We start from the raw sequence: 16,153 nt of genomic DNA on the forward strand, positions 1-16,153 counted from the left end.
ATAATTTATATATGCATCCTAATTTATTTCAATGTACTTGTTACCCTGTCTCTATAGCCATTTGTCTAGGAAGTTTAACGCAATTACGTACCTTTTAAAGAAAATTGTTTAATTGACCGGGTATAGATTTTAGATTCACTTTTACGCTCCATGAATCATTAATTTGTTGCTTGCTATATATGTTAATTTAGTCGCATCTATCAATCGTTTAACGAAGTCTGGGCCAGAGCCACCTTATATATTAATGGTAGTTGGTTCGATCACTTGGACCTTGCTTTGTACAAAATGGGCAGTTGTATTATAAAAGTCAGCTTGGTACTTTGCCTCTTTTGCCAGATGCCCAGATTGATTAGTAATTAGAAGATGAATTAATTGAACAATATATATAATGGAACTTATCTTTCAGATATTTTTATTATCATGAGTACGTTAATTACACGAGAAAATTACATTTTTGATACTTCACTTGGCAACTTTTGCACTTTTAGTCTCAAACTCAAAAAATTACAGGTTTCATACTTAAAGTTTTGTGTTTTTTTCAGTTTTCGTACCACGTTCATACGACGTTAAATCTTGCCGTTAACGCCTTCACGTGACAAACACATGAGGGGTATTTTAGTCTTTTGACCCCCTTTTTTCTGAAAAAATTACAGTTTTGATACCTCAAGTTATCAATTTTTTCACTTTTGGTACCTCAAGTAGACAACATATTTTTATTACACTCTCCAATTTTCATCTAACACATTAGCACCTATAAAAGAAAACACACTCAAAAATGGTCGGATTGGGATTACCTGCATACGTTTTGCATCCATTTCTTTTTGAAAAAAAATGAAAATTTGATGTAAGTATAAATGTAAACATGATGGTAATAAGATAGATAAAATGATGGAATAAACCAACTTAAAAAGAGGTTAAACGCATTTCAACAACACGTGGTTGACGTTGAACCCATTTGACTAGCCCGATTCGTTTCTGCTTGTTCCATATTCAATCAAGTTTTTAAGCTTGATCCATTCAATCTCTTAGAGATCTAATCTATAACCCAAAGCAACCAGCTTCAAGTAAACGAGCTTGACAAGATAAAATACATGTATGACGGGTTTCTAGCACACTTGGAGACACAACGTATACCTTACAAAATGCTTATGCGCTGCTAAGCAGAATGCGCGCCTTGCATGCTCTCCAACAGATGTTGGAGTTCTCATAAAGATCATACATTCATACTTGAGCCTTGAAAATCAGAAGTAACAAAAAATCAGTCAGTTTCAATCGGCACATAAACGAATACTATATGCACATGACAAAAAGCATCGTTTATGAGACCATATATATAGTACATTGATAAACAAATATGTTTTATCAGAAGATTCAAGGGGCAATGAAGAAAGCACGGATGCTATAAACAACACAAAAGGGTTAATGGCACAAAATCGATATTCATGTTATACAATAAACAAAGGAAGAAAAGTTGGGATAAAAAAGAATCAACTGCACATTATAAATGCTTTTCATGAATAGTACATGGCCACTACTTATAACCTATGAATAATGTTTCCCGCTACAATATTCCCGTAACAAAACAATTTCCAACCATCTATGGCCACTAAAATAGCACAATTATATAAAATCAAAACTTTATATGGGAATAAAGAATCATATCATTTCTGAAGCTAATTGGGCTAAAGTTAAGGACATTCATCTTCTCAATCTCAGGTACTTTCAGGCAAACAGCATTCTTCGACTCAGCCCCATACTTGATTCCTATTATTTCATCCTATCAACTAACGTATACCCAATCACCCTCCTAATCGAGAGGGTTAAATACTGTCTGAATAAAGAAACGGTTGTGCTACAGGTCGAGAGCATGCTGCTATTGATTTGGGCCCCAAGGTCCACAGCCAAGCTTTTTCAAGAGTTGCACTGCCATCTTTTCAATATATGTTGACGATATTCTATAAATTGCTTATCTTTGACTACTCCAAAATGTGACACGTCTTGACAAAATCATTGGAGTAGTTGACATATTTGGACCAAAAAGGACGAAGATGCTCATAGCCTATCTCTAGCCACGGTTTCGATTGGCCATTGTAATGAATTACAGCAGCCTTCTTTACACTCTCAATACTTGTGTTGTTCTGGTAGCCCAAGCCCAGCATGTGCCATGACGGATCAATCGGATGAACATGACCTCTAAATGCAATGAGGGCGGGAGGTAGTGTTCCAAGCTTCCACAATGTTAAATTTGAGTTCAAATTCTGCAGACAATAGTTGAAATTTTTTTAAAATGGCCACATTAGCGAATACATTTTGGTTTAATTAGTACTCCAAAATCAACAGAGGTCCACACAAACACATGAGTAGATAGAGCAAATTACAGGATCACCACCATACCCTATAAACGCAGATTATGCATAATGGTTTAACTAACAGCACAAAAATGGTAGATTCCCCGTTTACCTAACAATGGGTTGATATGTGTTGCATTATATGTCCAATGGGTCAAGCTAGTGCAATTTAGAACCTTGATTAGAACTAAAAGGAGAAAAAACTCACCCAGCCTATAAACAATGTGTACAACCATTTGACAACTTGAACTAATAATTGATCAGTATAACTTTGTTACCGCATTTGACACATTAACTTGTTAAAGAAACAAACAATGTCAGATGGTTAACCCAACAAACTGCTACGGGCTTATGGCCGTACTAGATATAAGTTTCAATCCTTGCAAGTTATCCAACCCAGGAGACAAGTCTTTTTGCCACTTCAGAAAAGACCATCATTAGGCTGTGTTGTGGAAAAATCCCTTTTTTGCTAAAAAACTTATCTATGAAAACTAAAAAACTAGATTACTTTTCTATGAAAAATGAAAAACTAGATTCATTATCAAATCCGTGTTTTTCATAAAAAGTTCCTAAAAACAGTAACATCATTTTCCAACTTATTATTACATTTGGTAAAATTGAATTTTATAGTTTTAAAGAATTTTCATGTACTTTCCAAATTCGAAAATAAGATCATTAAAGATTTCCAGTGATATAAAAAAAAAGCTCATTCATATTTCTAGAAATATGATGATAGAAAATTAGAAGAAGTCTTTACTCTTTAGTAATTGAAGTACAAGTACTAAGCACAACCTTAGGTACTTCAAGTGCAGACATTTCCCGACATACATATAACATATAACAAATCGATCCAAATTTGATTGGGGTATCTACTCAATAGGTAACAGGGGATAGAAGAAAAAGGTTTTGGTGTGATTACACGATCACTGAACACATGCTACAGCTATACTTGTGGTCACAAAACCAAATGGGGCATATAAAACAGGGTAATTAACTCTTACGTATTGCATGCTCTGATAACAAAGTGTTAGCATAAATATATTAGTTAGTGCTAGTTTTGTATATATGTAATACTTTTGTCCTTTAATTAAGTATGGAGGGGTTAGTTTGTAATTAGGGGAGGACTTTGATGTAATTAAGGAAGGGTGTTAAGTGTAACATGTTTCCCTATATAAACCCCTCCACCACAACCTTTGTATGGTTACCACTCTTAATATAATTTCCATACATTCCATATTCGCTCATTCTCTCTCACACACACTTAACCTTTATACATGATTTAGCATTATTACACAAAGAATACCTCTACATACTAAAAAACTTGTATTACTTGGCATCATAATCAGAATACTAGACAAGTGATATTTAGTAGCTTTCCTTGTTCACACACAAGTGGTAGATTTCTCTTATACTAGTCTTTCTCCATGCACGCAAATCAAAGATATTCATACCAAAACAGGGTAACTAAACTTAATTATTGCATTTCCTAAGCATGCTGATTTCGTATGATGCAGATATGATAACAAAGAATACCTCTTCATACTAAGAAACTTGTATTTTTTGACATCATAATCACTAATCAGAATACTAGACTAGTGATATTTGGTAGCTTACCTTTTTCACCCATGAGTGGTATATTTCTCTTATATTAGTCTTTCTCCATGCACGTAAATCAAAGATATTCATACCAAAAGCCCAAGCACATTCCTCTGGATCCAAACTTTTCGCTACAAGTGGGTGAGAAAAGTTGAAATAGATTTTGAACCGCTTGCCCATCACCCACGAGTCTTCACCTTTGCAAGTTTCGACAGCTCCATTAACCTTCCCACGAAGGTCAATATCCCAAAGTGGTGACAAATCACGTTGAATTACAATATCGTCATCCAAGAAAACCACTTTATCAAGGTTCGGGAATAGCTGCGAATAGCATAGCTTATATAAGTAATGCAATACATACACCGACCGGATATAAAAAGTACTGAGATTATAAATTAGAGGTGGTAATTTCACCCCTATTTACTTAAAACATATAATATCTGATTACCCCACCTGCCCACCCGCTCATCTTGCCAACTCTAGTATAATTGATAGAAAAAAGTTTCGGCTCCAAATCCAAATGAATGGAAGAAGGTACATAGAGTGTATATATAATACTGTACAAACTACATAGACCATCAACTTCTGATTACCTCTGGCAAATATATGCGAAGATGATTCAGCAAAGATATGTATTTGGGGCTTCTAGCCTGCAATTTAGAGGCAAATAATCTTGGTGAGGTAACACTGCGATTGGCACCGGCTACATGACTCCCATGGTAGTAATTTCTGACTCCTTGATGATTTTCAACGGCTTCAAGAACAGGAACATTGTCTCTAGTCAACCAGTCAATCTGATGAACACCTTTGACTTCAACAATGCTCGGGAAGATGGGATTTAATGCAAACCATGAGTGCATCCCTGCGTAAGTTTTCTTGTCAGTTATTACATGAAAGACAATCTTCTCGGGCCTAAGAGACGATCGAACGGCTGAAGAGACTACAACTGACGCTGCCAGAATATTATCAGTAAACACACAAAAGTGTTGGTAGGAGTTATCGGAAAGAAGTGGGAGTAGCTCCGGCGGAGGCAACTGTTTCCGTGCATGCGCATTAGAAGAGTACTCATCAGTCAAACGTAAAGAGAGACAATGGATGCCCTTGGGAATTGATGTTGCCGCAAAATGTTTGTTCATTAGTTCTTGAAATTTAGATTCTCTGATCTCCCTCTCAGACCTTTCCATCTGTCAGAGTTTATTAACAATTAAAAAAAGGCTTGGCCGGATAAAAGAACATGGACAAATATAGATGTGTTCAGATAAACGGAAACAGAGTAAATGATCTCACTGTTTACAGAGAGTCTACTATTTACAGAAGTAGAAGGCGCTATTGCATTATAGGGAAACGAACTTGGATCTGATTTTTTGGGTAGTCAATTTCATTTGGATTCGCAAGAAGGGTGGGTCAAGTTCTAAAAGAAAAGGTATTCATTTAGGGTGATACGTTAAGTTAGCCAGTTTCCAGGTGTGAAGTCCAAGAAAAATCAACATCATCAAACGTACTAATAAATCAGTTGCCACATCATCATTTTAATAGAGTAAACGACTAACCAGGTCAGATTACCCGAAAGCAAAAGCTAAAAAAGTTTGAGCCATTTCAACTGATAAATGTGGAAGTTGCTCTTATGAGTGAAAATATAATTGTTACAAAAAACCAAAATCATTCAGAAATCATACAGAAAATTATTACCAATTTATGCAAATACTCAAAATACAAAGCAGAAATTATGATAATTGGATAAGCTAAAACATAGAAACACACAACAGCTAAATATAGGAATACATAACAGCTAAAACATGTAAATGTGACATATTTTGAGTTGACATACCATTCCTTTCAAAATAAATGCAAACTCTTTAGCATTATATGTGTTGCTTTTCAATTCTGAAACAAGTTGATCAAAGTTATCAGGAAGCCTTAGATCATCTGGGACTTCTTCATAATGCACTTGCTCAAGAATCGTATAAAATTCTGTAAGATACCTCTGTTACCATCAACATCAAACTGTTTAAGATGTGCTAGATAAAATAATGTTCTACACAATTAAATAACGATCTGCAGTTTGGACTGATAAATAAACACTCAAAAGACGATATCAAGTAATATTACCTTCGAATCATCTCCCCTCCCAAGAAGCCTTGGCCCCAAACGTCTTCCTAAACAATCTGATGCAAGATAAAAAAAAAAAAAACTTTAATGAGCTACTGACTCCCAAATGTAATATCAGAAGCAATAGGCGAGGAATTCATAAAGATATGCAGCACCAAAGCATAGGTCAATAATGAAAAATCAGAAAGATACGCCAATGATCACAAATATTGAACTCGGCAAAATCATATCACATTTGGCACGGAGGGGGGTACGGAAGCATGCTCATAAGAGTTTGATACAAGAATAGTGAAAAACAGAAACAAATGATAGAGCATAGAAGTTGTAACGAATATGAAGGAAGCGGAAACACCTACAATGACCAACGATCACCTATAATTGGTTACACTATAAACTTTTTCTCGGAACTACTAAGTGATTCCTAAATACGACTGCTAACTGAACGTAGAAACGAGATCCCAATAACCAAAACCTACATCTAAATCATAACTACGGCGATGCAATAAACTAAAGCAAGATCACAATCAAAACCACACATCACTATAACAAAGAGAAAGAAAGCGCCGTACCGATAGACGAGCAGTGGTTGACACCTTCAAGAGTAATAACAGCAGTAAGAATAAAAACAAAAGGCAGTAAAAAAGCCAGGATTAATATCGTATGAAATATATTACGAAACGAAATATGTCGATGACCACTTCTGATCTTCATCAACTCATTAGTAATGAACAATAACATTCCATTATTGGATATTATTTTTATAATATTATTCATAATATATATATATATACACACACACTCCTCCTATATCACTATTACTGTAGCTCCTTCTGCACAGTAACAAACCCCACCGACATTAAAATCCATCTGTTTCAATACTATTACTAATCTCCTTCTCATCTTAATACTAAATCAGATCGTATTATATAGATATAAACTTTTGTATGTATATATTGGTAGGTGATTGAAAAAATAACTTGATTCCTTTTCTGTGTGTGTGTTTTGGATTGGATTGGATTGGATTGGATTGATTTCGGAAATGTGGAATTTTTAGGGGTTTTATAAGGGATTTTAGGTATCTATAGGTTGTATGTATATGTGTATTTATTTATATAATGATGATATGAAAGGAAAATGAGATTTAAAATGTTTGAATTTAAATGAATGAATGAATGAATGATTTCTTTGTGTAAAGAAGAAGATGATGATGATTATGATTTGTTGATGTTCATAGATTTGACTTTTCTTTCCTTTTCTTTTTTTTCTTGTTTCAGAAAGAGAAAGAATATGAAATTAATTTATTATTGCGTAGGCTTTCATTTTCCTAACAAGTTTTTAATAACTGCTTATTATTGGTTTAACAATGTTCAATTATGGTTTAACAATGTTTAATTCATTCATTCGGGCTTTTTTTTTTTATTTCTTCTATTGATTATAACAAAATGTTATAATTTAAGTGGATATGTTAGGTAAAGCAGGGGGATTATGTAAAATTCAGGGGAGGTTATATAAAATTCAGGGGAGACAATGTATGTTTATCAAATTCAAAGGTTTAATTTATAACTTTTTTTAAAGTGGCAATACCTAAGCTTAGATAAATCATTTTCTCATATTTTAATTATTAAGATGATTATTAGTCTAATTTTTTAACATTATATAACATTTTTTGTTTATAGTTCATATTTTATATGTGAAAAAACAAAATAGTTGAATTTTTTTAAATATAAATCAATACTAGCGAATTTACCTGGGTTCAACCCTGGCAGTTTAAATAAACCTATAAAACTATAAAATATGCATGTAATTTTTGTTATTAATTATAAATCGATATGGAGATGATGAATTACAAAACATAATAATTATAAAAAAATTTAATAACATAAATTTTAAATAAGTATTTAGTGAGCTATTTTTAATTAAAAATATTTTAAATTATTTATGACATCATAATTAAAATAAAGACCTTTTTAAAAAATAATGTAGACTTGCCACATCACAATTTTTCTAAAATTACTTTTGAAAGACAATTGTCTTTTATTTAGTATAGAGATACTAATGAAACTTTTAACTGTGAAAAAACTAAACTAAATAACATCGACTTCTTTTATAATCTATAATTGTCAAAATAAAAAAACTATGAATTAAAAAAATAGATTGGAAATGTATGGTTAAATAACTTTATGCGAAACAACTAAGAATTACTTATTTATCTATAATACTGGTATAATATAAGGTTTTAATATCTAGTAGCCACTAGTCGTCACTTTTTAGGTGTGGTTTTGGGTTCGAGTCTTATTAAAGGCAAACTTGAGATAATCAGGAGATTATTAAGTGTATTAAGTGGTTGATAATCACCTGGACATTAGCCTGACTGATGGATTAGTGGGTACCAAATGATACATGGGATCAAAGAGTTTTCATCAAATTACCCTTTTATATAAGATTTTATTAATGACAATCTATAAGACAAATTACTCGCGATTTTGACATTTTTTGAATTATGGATAAGATTTTTTGTGAGATTTTCTTGTACTTGTTAAGATAGCAATCAGATTTTTATGTACTTTTTTTTACTTATGAATTTACCAACAACTTTTCACCATAAACAACACCATAATTTTTTGTTTCCTTCAATTTGCAAAGTAAAAGATATGTTTTTCTTAGCTAATAAGTATTTAGTATTTGTTTGAAATGTAGAGTTAGGATGGAAGTTTGAGGCTGAACTCTTAGTCTTCTTAGGTACTAGTGTGTCACTTAGAACTGAGACGGTTTCTATGTTTTCATTATGGAAAATTGTTATTTAACAAGTGAAAAATTTGCTACTGTTAGTGTTTCTTTGATCATGGTAAAGACATAAATCTAATAACAAAGCTAAGATTAAAATTCATTAAATAGTAATTTCAACAGGTTTTATCAAGAAAATAGACCACGTTATTACTGTACTCGAGTCAGAGGTGTAAACTGGTCAATATTTTATTGTTTAGTGCTTGAAACTTACAGAAACTCGATGATAAATATTTTTGAGCAAACATGTTTTTTAGTTGACTAGAGATAAAAGAAAGTTTCAACTTTATACAGGTCCTTACTTGGCTGGATTATTGATAGTTGGTACTGTTCTTTCAAAAACCCTTGTATCTTTTCAGTAGTTGTTTCTCAACATTGTAAATACAAGATTGGTCCTCGTGGTTTGCCACTTTTTGCAACGGCATTAAATACTAAATACTTATTAGCTAAGAAAGACATACCTTTTACTTTGCAAATTGAAAGAAACAAAAAATTATGGTGTTGTTTATGATGAAAGTTTGTTGGTAAATTCATAAGTAAAAAAAGTACATAAAAATCTGATTGCCATCTTAACAAGTACAAGAAAATCTCACAAAAAATCTTATCCATAAGTCAAAAAAAGTCAGAATCGCAAGCCTTGCTTGCGGATTGCAAGAACTCCTTGCGGATCGCAAAACTTGCTTACGAATCGCAAGGATTCCTTGCGATCCGCAACTCCTCCTTGCAGTCTTGCGATTTTTTGGGTATTTTTGGTGAATTCGAAAAAAATTGGGTATTTCGTATATTGAAAATAGTTTTTAGATATCTAGATTTTTTTCTCTTATGAAAAAGCTTAGGGAATGGTTTTGATGTATAAAGTATTAATTTTTATATATATAATAAGTTACTAATAAGAACCCTTAATTTGTCCTAAAATTTTTCTTTTATTACAAATTATGGAAAATGTTAAATATATCACACAAGGTTATAGTAATAGTAAAACAAACATGATATTGTTATACTTTGGTACTAGCTAATTAGCCTGGGTTGAACCCGGACATATTAATGAAAGTTTTTTAAAAACGTAAGATCATCAGTGAGTTGCAACGAAATGGATTGATTCCACTCTTAAATATCTATGTGATTATTTATTACAACATTTTTTTTATAGTTTTGATAAACAAAATGCATATAGCTATATATATTTTACTTCAAAATATTCTTTTTACTCGGAAATATATAAAAAAATGTCTATATTTTTTAAAGTTTCATCAAGACTTAAATGTAAATTATAATATTATATGAAAATTTAATAAAATAATTAAGATAGTGTTAAGATGGATTAATTTTTAAAGTAAACTAAAATGTTGCTAATATTATAATTTTAAATATGATGTCATAATTTCTAAAATCATTTGTAGGAAAGATTGTAAGTTTGCCACATAAGAATTTTTCTACAAAAATCTTCTAGAAATAATTCTCTTTTATTTATATAAGAGATTTATACATATTTTTAAGAGATGGTTAGATTAAATTATAATAATTTTAACATGTCCTAACAAATTATATATGAGAAAAAATATGTGGTTGTTAGACACTTAAGTTTGGGTGTGTAACCCCTCACATACTAATTTTTTAATATATATATATATATATATACAATTGTTTGGCTTCCATGTTTTTTATAGATTAAAAAAACATGTGAGTGTTTATACGTCCAATCTTAGATATATAACAGCAACATAAACCCCTAACCTCATTATATATTATAATATGTGAATATAATGTGAATAGTAACTCGCCTACGTGGCGAGTTACTGTTCGTCCATATTATAACTCGCACCATTATTCGAGTCACTTCATGGTTTTTTCATATGGTTTTCCTTTCGGGTTTTTAAATAATTATATTGAACACTTAAATTTATTTATTTTTGTAACAATATTCAGATTTTACCACATTGTATATCTTTCAGGTTTAAAATTACGGGTTACTTCTTATTTTTTTTTGGAATGGTCGGGTTACTTCTTGGTTTCTTACATCCTCAATATGTTAAAGATTTTAACAAACATATATAGTAGCACATACTCAATAACAAAACATAATCATTTTCAGGTTTCCAAATAATAGATTAAAAACTATTACTCGTAGAATTTTTGGTGTTTTGTCTTTGATTAAATAACAAAAACTAATCGAACTAATTAAAACCGTGCAACACGCAGATGGAAACTATCGTAGTTTTGCATTTAAATTAATATATTAAATTTATATTTTATATGACTTTTAAACAAAACTATTCATGACAGAATATTTATTAATTCAACGTAAATATACTAAATAACACAATAGTTTTAACACGACAATTCATTCCCCACAATGCGGGGCCGGAAATTTCCATGTTATATATATATAGACTTGGGTTATAGGTTAAAATATAATGATTTTAAGTATGTACTTACAAATTGTATATAGTCTTTGGGTTATTATTATTATTTTTTTTTAATCATTTTTCATATATTATTTACAAGATGTGAGATGTCTTAAAATTTGATAAATAATAGATTAGCTGCCAAAAAACAATAATATAGTTGATTGATAAATAAATAGATATGTAACTTATATTCCCGTTTTATTTTATTCCAAAATAAATAGACATATCTTTTAAATCAATTTACTGTGTACTTCTTTTTTAAAATTAATTTTGTTTAACATATACAGTGTTTTTTCAAAAGCAATATATTTATAAGATTACTATACATTTAATAATTTTTATAAGGTTAGATTATTAAAAGTAGGTTTAAAAATGAAAGTAAATGTGTATTATATATATCCTTTCTATTACGTCTAAAATCTCTATTTTTGCTAATATTTTGTGTCTTTTTATTTATGGTTCTTATGGAGCTACATTGCAACAAATCTTCTTTTTCTGCCGCATTGCTTCTCCTTGTAAACCAATTGTTGACAGAGATGATTAGCTTGGGAAGGTGGCTTGCCTTTTCCTTGTGCTTTGATGCTGGTAGAAATAAGAGAATATATATATATATATATATATATAGGGTAGCACTCCAGTGAGAACAGTTTTAAAATAAGAACGGTGAGAACACTTAAAAACATCATTTTGATGCGTTAAAAGTCCATAAAACTAACATAGTGCATAACTAATTATCATTATTTAAGTGTTTAACAACACATTGATCCGTCAAAACCGAAAAAATCATGTTTTTTGGTGGATGCATCATTTTGAAAAATATGCATCCAAAATGGATGCACAAAAAAAAAATGATTTTTATGATTTTGACAGACAAATGTGTTGTTATACATTTAAATAATGATAATTAGTTATGCACTATGTTAGTTTTATGGACTTTTAATGCATCAAAATGATATTTTTTAAGTGTTCTCACCGTTCTTATTTGATTGTCCCTATATATATATATATATATCATATTTTGTAATAATATATCCTAGCTATGTCTTAATTATGTAAAAATTATATATTTATAATGGTCATCTAGCTTAAAACTAAGTGGCTCAAAACTATGTTATAGCTTTTATTAAATTTGGTTTCAATGTGTTATCATGAGAAACTTTGTATTGAAAGAAAAACTTTTCTAAGGTCAAAAAAGCAACCAAATATACATCAACTTACGTCCAAACTATATCAATTAGAAAAAACGAGACTATGCCTCAATATATTAACCAGGTCCGTTCCCCAACTATATCAACTACGAACTACGACATCAAAATTGCCGTTCTTGTCTATGTTCTTAGGCCAAATTAGTGTCATCAGAACATGAATAACTTTAGTTCCACAAGTAAACGTTTATTACATTATATTTTAAAGTTTTATTTCACAACAAAGGTTGTTATTATTTCTAACATATTGGCTGTAACATCCAATTGCATAATCCATTCAATAAATCTGTTAGATCCTTATTAGTTTCATATAATAATCCCAATCACTTCCGAAATTTAAATTCATCTTTTCTAATAGTATATAATAATGATAATGATAATATCATTTTCATCTTATTATTGATAATAATTAGATTGATTGATTCATATTCGTGCATGTATAAAATTTGATTTTTTGAGTGTTTGTATTCAATGCATTAAATTGGGTTGAATTGAAAATTAGGGGTTTAGAAAAGGATTTAGGAATATTAAGAAAAGATCCGTACATTATATATGTACCCGGTACGTATATATATATGTGTTCTTAAATGTTTGAAGAATAATGATTGTGTTAGAAAATGATTTGTTTATACTATATATGATTTTTTTTTTCTTTTGTTTTGATTTTATTCATCCAGAAAAAGAAAGACATGGATGTTAATTTATTCTTTTGTAGGCTTATAATTTTCCTAAGGTATTAATAACAGCTTATACAATTCGTTACAATGTTAAATGCTCGGATCTAGTTAACTTTTTTATTCCCTGACACAAAACGGCTACGATTTGATTTGTTTTTTACTTCAAAGCAATATGAATATACTTTTGTTGGACTAGTGATTCCTAAGAAAAAAATTACAAAACTAAAGAGTTAATAATTTCTTTGTAAAACTAGTAGATAGCGGCTTCTGTTTTGGATTTTAGTTATAAGCCGAGTTTTTTAGACATGGGAGATGACCATTATTGAGCACGAAAGTTTGAGAAACTCGGGTCTTCCTCTCATATGAACGAAATTTTTTTTTGTAAATTCCATCTTTGACTACCTACTTTTACAACTTGTTTTGGAAACATTACTATTCCAAAAATTCTAATTATATGTCCTAAGAAAGATGATTTGTATTTTTCTTTAGGGATGTTTATCTAACCGTCAAACCAATTGGAAATGGCCGGTTTGAGATTTAGTCAAACCAGATCCGTGAGGTCAGGAACAACCTTAATTTTCTTGGTGTACAACTTATTTTATATGTGTATGATATCAGCCCACAACGGAAGATAAAAACATGGGCTCCCATAAGGTTAGGCCCAGTAGAAAATACTACAGAATTGCAAGAGAGTTTACGTGTGCTATGTGAGTTTGATACCCAGCTCTTATTTCTCAGATTTGGGCCTTCATTTTGTTGTTGGCCTCTTGGGTGTGTCAGTGTGTTATTTTGAGAGTCGAATTCAAAGGTCCTTAATTGATGAATATGTGGTTTGTTAGTCCATCACCCATGGTTGGTTCCGGTGACTCGTATACATGGTTCCTTGTTTCGAGGTTCATTGAGTTTAATAACATATAATTGCTTGATGTTCGTTCATTTGAATTAATGAAAAGCCAACAAACAAGGACAACCGGATACTTCCTAATATATAATTAGAAGTATCACGATGCGAATTAAACATATTAAACATCCAAAATCTGAATTAGTTATCCAACCTGCTTGGCATACAACTGATTCACAAAAGACAATCCCAACAACATACTATAAACATAAAAAGTATATAAGCAACAATTTATCAAGTATTTATAGACGAGAGCCATGTACATATTCGTTTATTAACATGAATTTTTCGTTAAAATTCACTTCGTGGATAATAGTTATGAGGTTAGTTTCTGGATCCTAGCTATAGTAACCATCTTGTTTAACCTGGCAATTTAATCAAATCAAAGAAGGTTTGAACAACAAAAGAACATAGTTATTCTTTTCCATTTCAAAACAATCATTTTTAATGTAACACATGATACCAAACACATGAACTGAATAGAATTTTGTATGACCTTATTTAATAGCAGTAAACCAAAAGCAAATTTTGAAAGCAGACTTCCAAATGAACTACAAAGATTGCATATGTAGAATAAAATATGGTACAAACAAATCATTTCTGCTTTAAGTTTTGTTAACATCTATCATCAAAAATTGTCATATTCCAGTCTATTAACAAAGGGAAACACAAGCTGCATAGCTATAGAGTAAGAACACCACCTAGTTCCACTTGTTATCATTCCTAACCCATGTCAAAAGAATCATCTTCATCCATCCAAATGTCCACGAATATTAAAAGAATCACCAGTTTCTTCGTTAACAGCAGTCTCATTACTTTTATTCACATTGTTATGAGCCCTTTTGTGTCCTCCTAAAGCTTGTCCTGACCTGAATTCCTTGAAACAAACCGAGCATATATGACCCTTAGATTTCCTCATCTCATTGTTAAATTGATCAACACAAGCCTTTCCTTTACCCTTGCCACGGCCATATTCACCAGTTGACTTTGCATTGTTTTTCAGTATATCCGTATTATCTTGAACCGACCCAGATTCACCAAATCCCTCTTTCTTGGTAAACAATATTGACCCATCAGCAGAAAGTACGAGTTCATGGTCAGTAAAACTTAGCCTTTTAGCCCGAACCAAATCCAAATCGGTAAAACCCCTTGAGAGCATCATTAAGCCCAATGCCCCTACTACAGCTTCATTATCATAATCCTCATCATTTGATGGCAAAACACTCATACTAGTACTACTTGAAGCATCATTTGGCTTAGCAGGCTTGTACATTGTCTCTGATCTCTTTTTACTTACTGAATTTGATGTGTCCCTTTTTAACTCCTTATCCAATTTACAATGTTCCAAAAATGAAGAAGAAGATGATGATGTCGATTTTTCACACGGCTGACATTTCTTGATGGTATGGCATCTCATATGCCAATACAAAGCCTTAAATGTATCAAAACTCTTACCGCATTCTACACACATTTTCTTGACTGAGTGAGATTTCATATGCAATTGCTTACAACTTGCATCCGATACCGATTTCAGATTCAAAACTGGAGTTTTCTTGGAGTTTTCTTTCAAACCATAAGAATTGTCCACACAATCTTCATAAAATTTTAAAATTTCTTCATTTTTCTTGATCTTTTCATTAACAAAGTCAACACCCATTCCACCATTAACAGAATCTTGATTGTTTTCGACAATGCTCTGTTTTTTACAACATGAAACCAAAGCCCCCAAATGCTTTTTCATATGAACTTCCAACAGATCACCATTTGAAAAACCATGATTACAGAACTTGCATTTATAATCTTCTTCCATGATTCAAGAATTGTAAAACCCAGAAAAATGTAACCTAAAAAAAATTCAATCTTGAAAATTGGGGAAAAAACGGAGAAATATAAGAAACTTGTAACGAATAAACGAAAAATGAACACCCACTTTACAATTCAGGAAACCTAGATTGAATTATTAACAAAAGATGGAATGTTTAAACATCCACTTCAGTTCCAAGATAAGAAAGCCCAATTTGAATGATCATGAAACAGAGCAATATACCAATACGGCAATACCAAATACAAATATCAAAAACCAAAACCAAATGATCAAGAAAATGAACACTTACTTTGGAATTCA

At 31.2% G+C, this 16,153-nt stretch overlaps 2 protein-coding genes across 2 annotated transcripts; both read right to left on the reverse strand.

Moving 5' to 3' along the window:
- Positions 1–1,471: 1,471 nt before the first annotated feature.
- On the reverse strand, positions 1,472–7,213 carry LOC122588404 (probable galacturonosyltransferase 14). The gene is made up of 6 exons (XM_043760509.1): positions 6,623–7,213; positions 6,054–6,109; positions 5,773–5,928; positions 4,538–5,128; positions 3,963–4,265; positions 1,472–2,258 (listed from the first exon to the last, which is right to left on the reverse strand). Exons 1-6 carry the CDS (start codon positions 6,825–6,827, stop codon positions 1,977–1,979), a joined length of 1,593 nt encoding a protein of 530 aa, XP_043616444.1. The 5' UTR covers positions 6,828–7,213; the 3' UTR covers positions 1,472–1,976.
- A 7,494-nt stretch (positions 7,214–14,707) lies between these two features.
- LOC122588104 (zinc finger protein ZAT1-like) lies at positions 14,708–15,838 on the reverse strand. The gene has a single exon (XM_043760244.1). The coding sequence runs from the start codon at positions 15,836–15,838 to the stop codon at positions 14,777–14,779; it is 1,062 nt and encodes a 353-aa protein (XP_043616179.1). The 3' UTR covers positions 14,708–14,776.
- Positions 15,839–16,153: the final 315 nt, after the last annotated feature.

This window comes from Erigeron canadensis, chromosome 2 (genome assembly GCF_010389155.1).
Source record: "Erigeron canadensis isolate Cc75 chromosome 2, C_canadensis_v1, whole genome shotgun sequence".
Lineage (NCBI taxonomy): Eukaryota > Viridiplantae > Streptophyta > Magnoliopsida > Asterales > Asteraceae > Erigeron > Erigeron canadensis.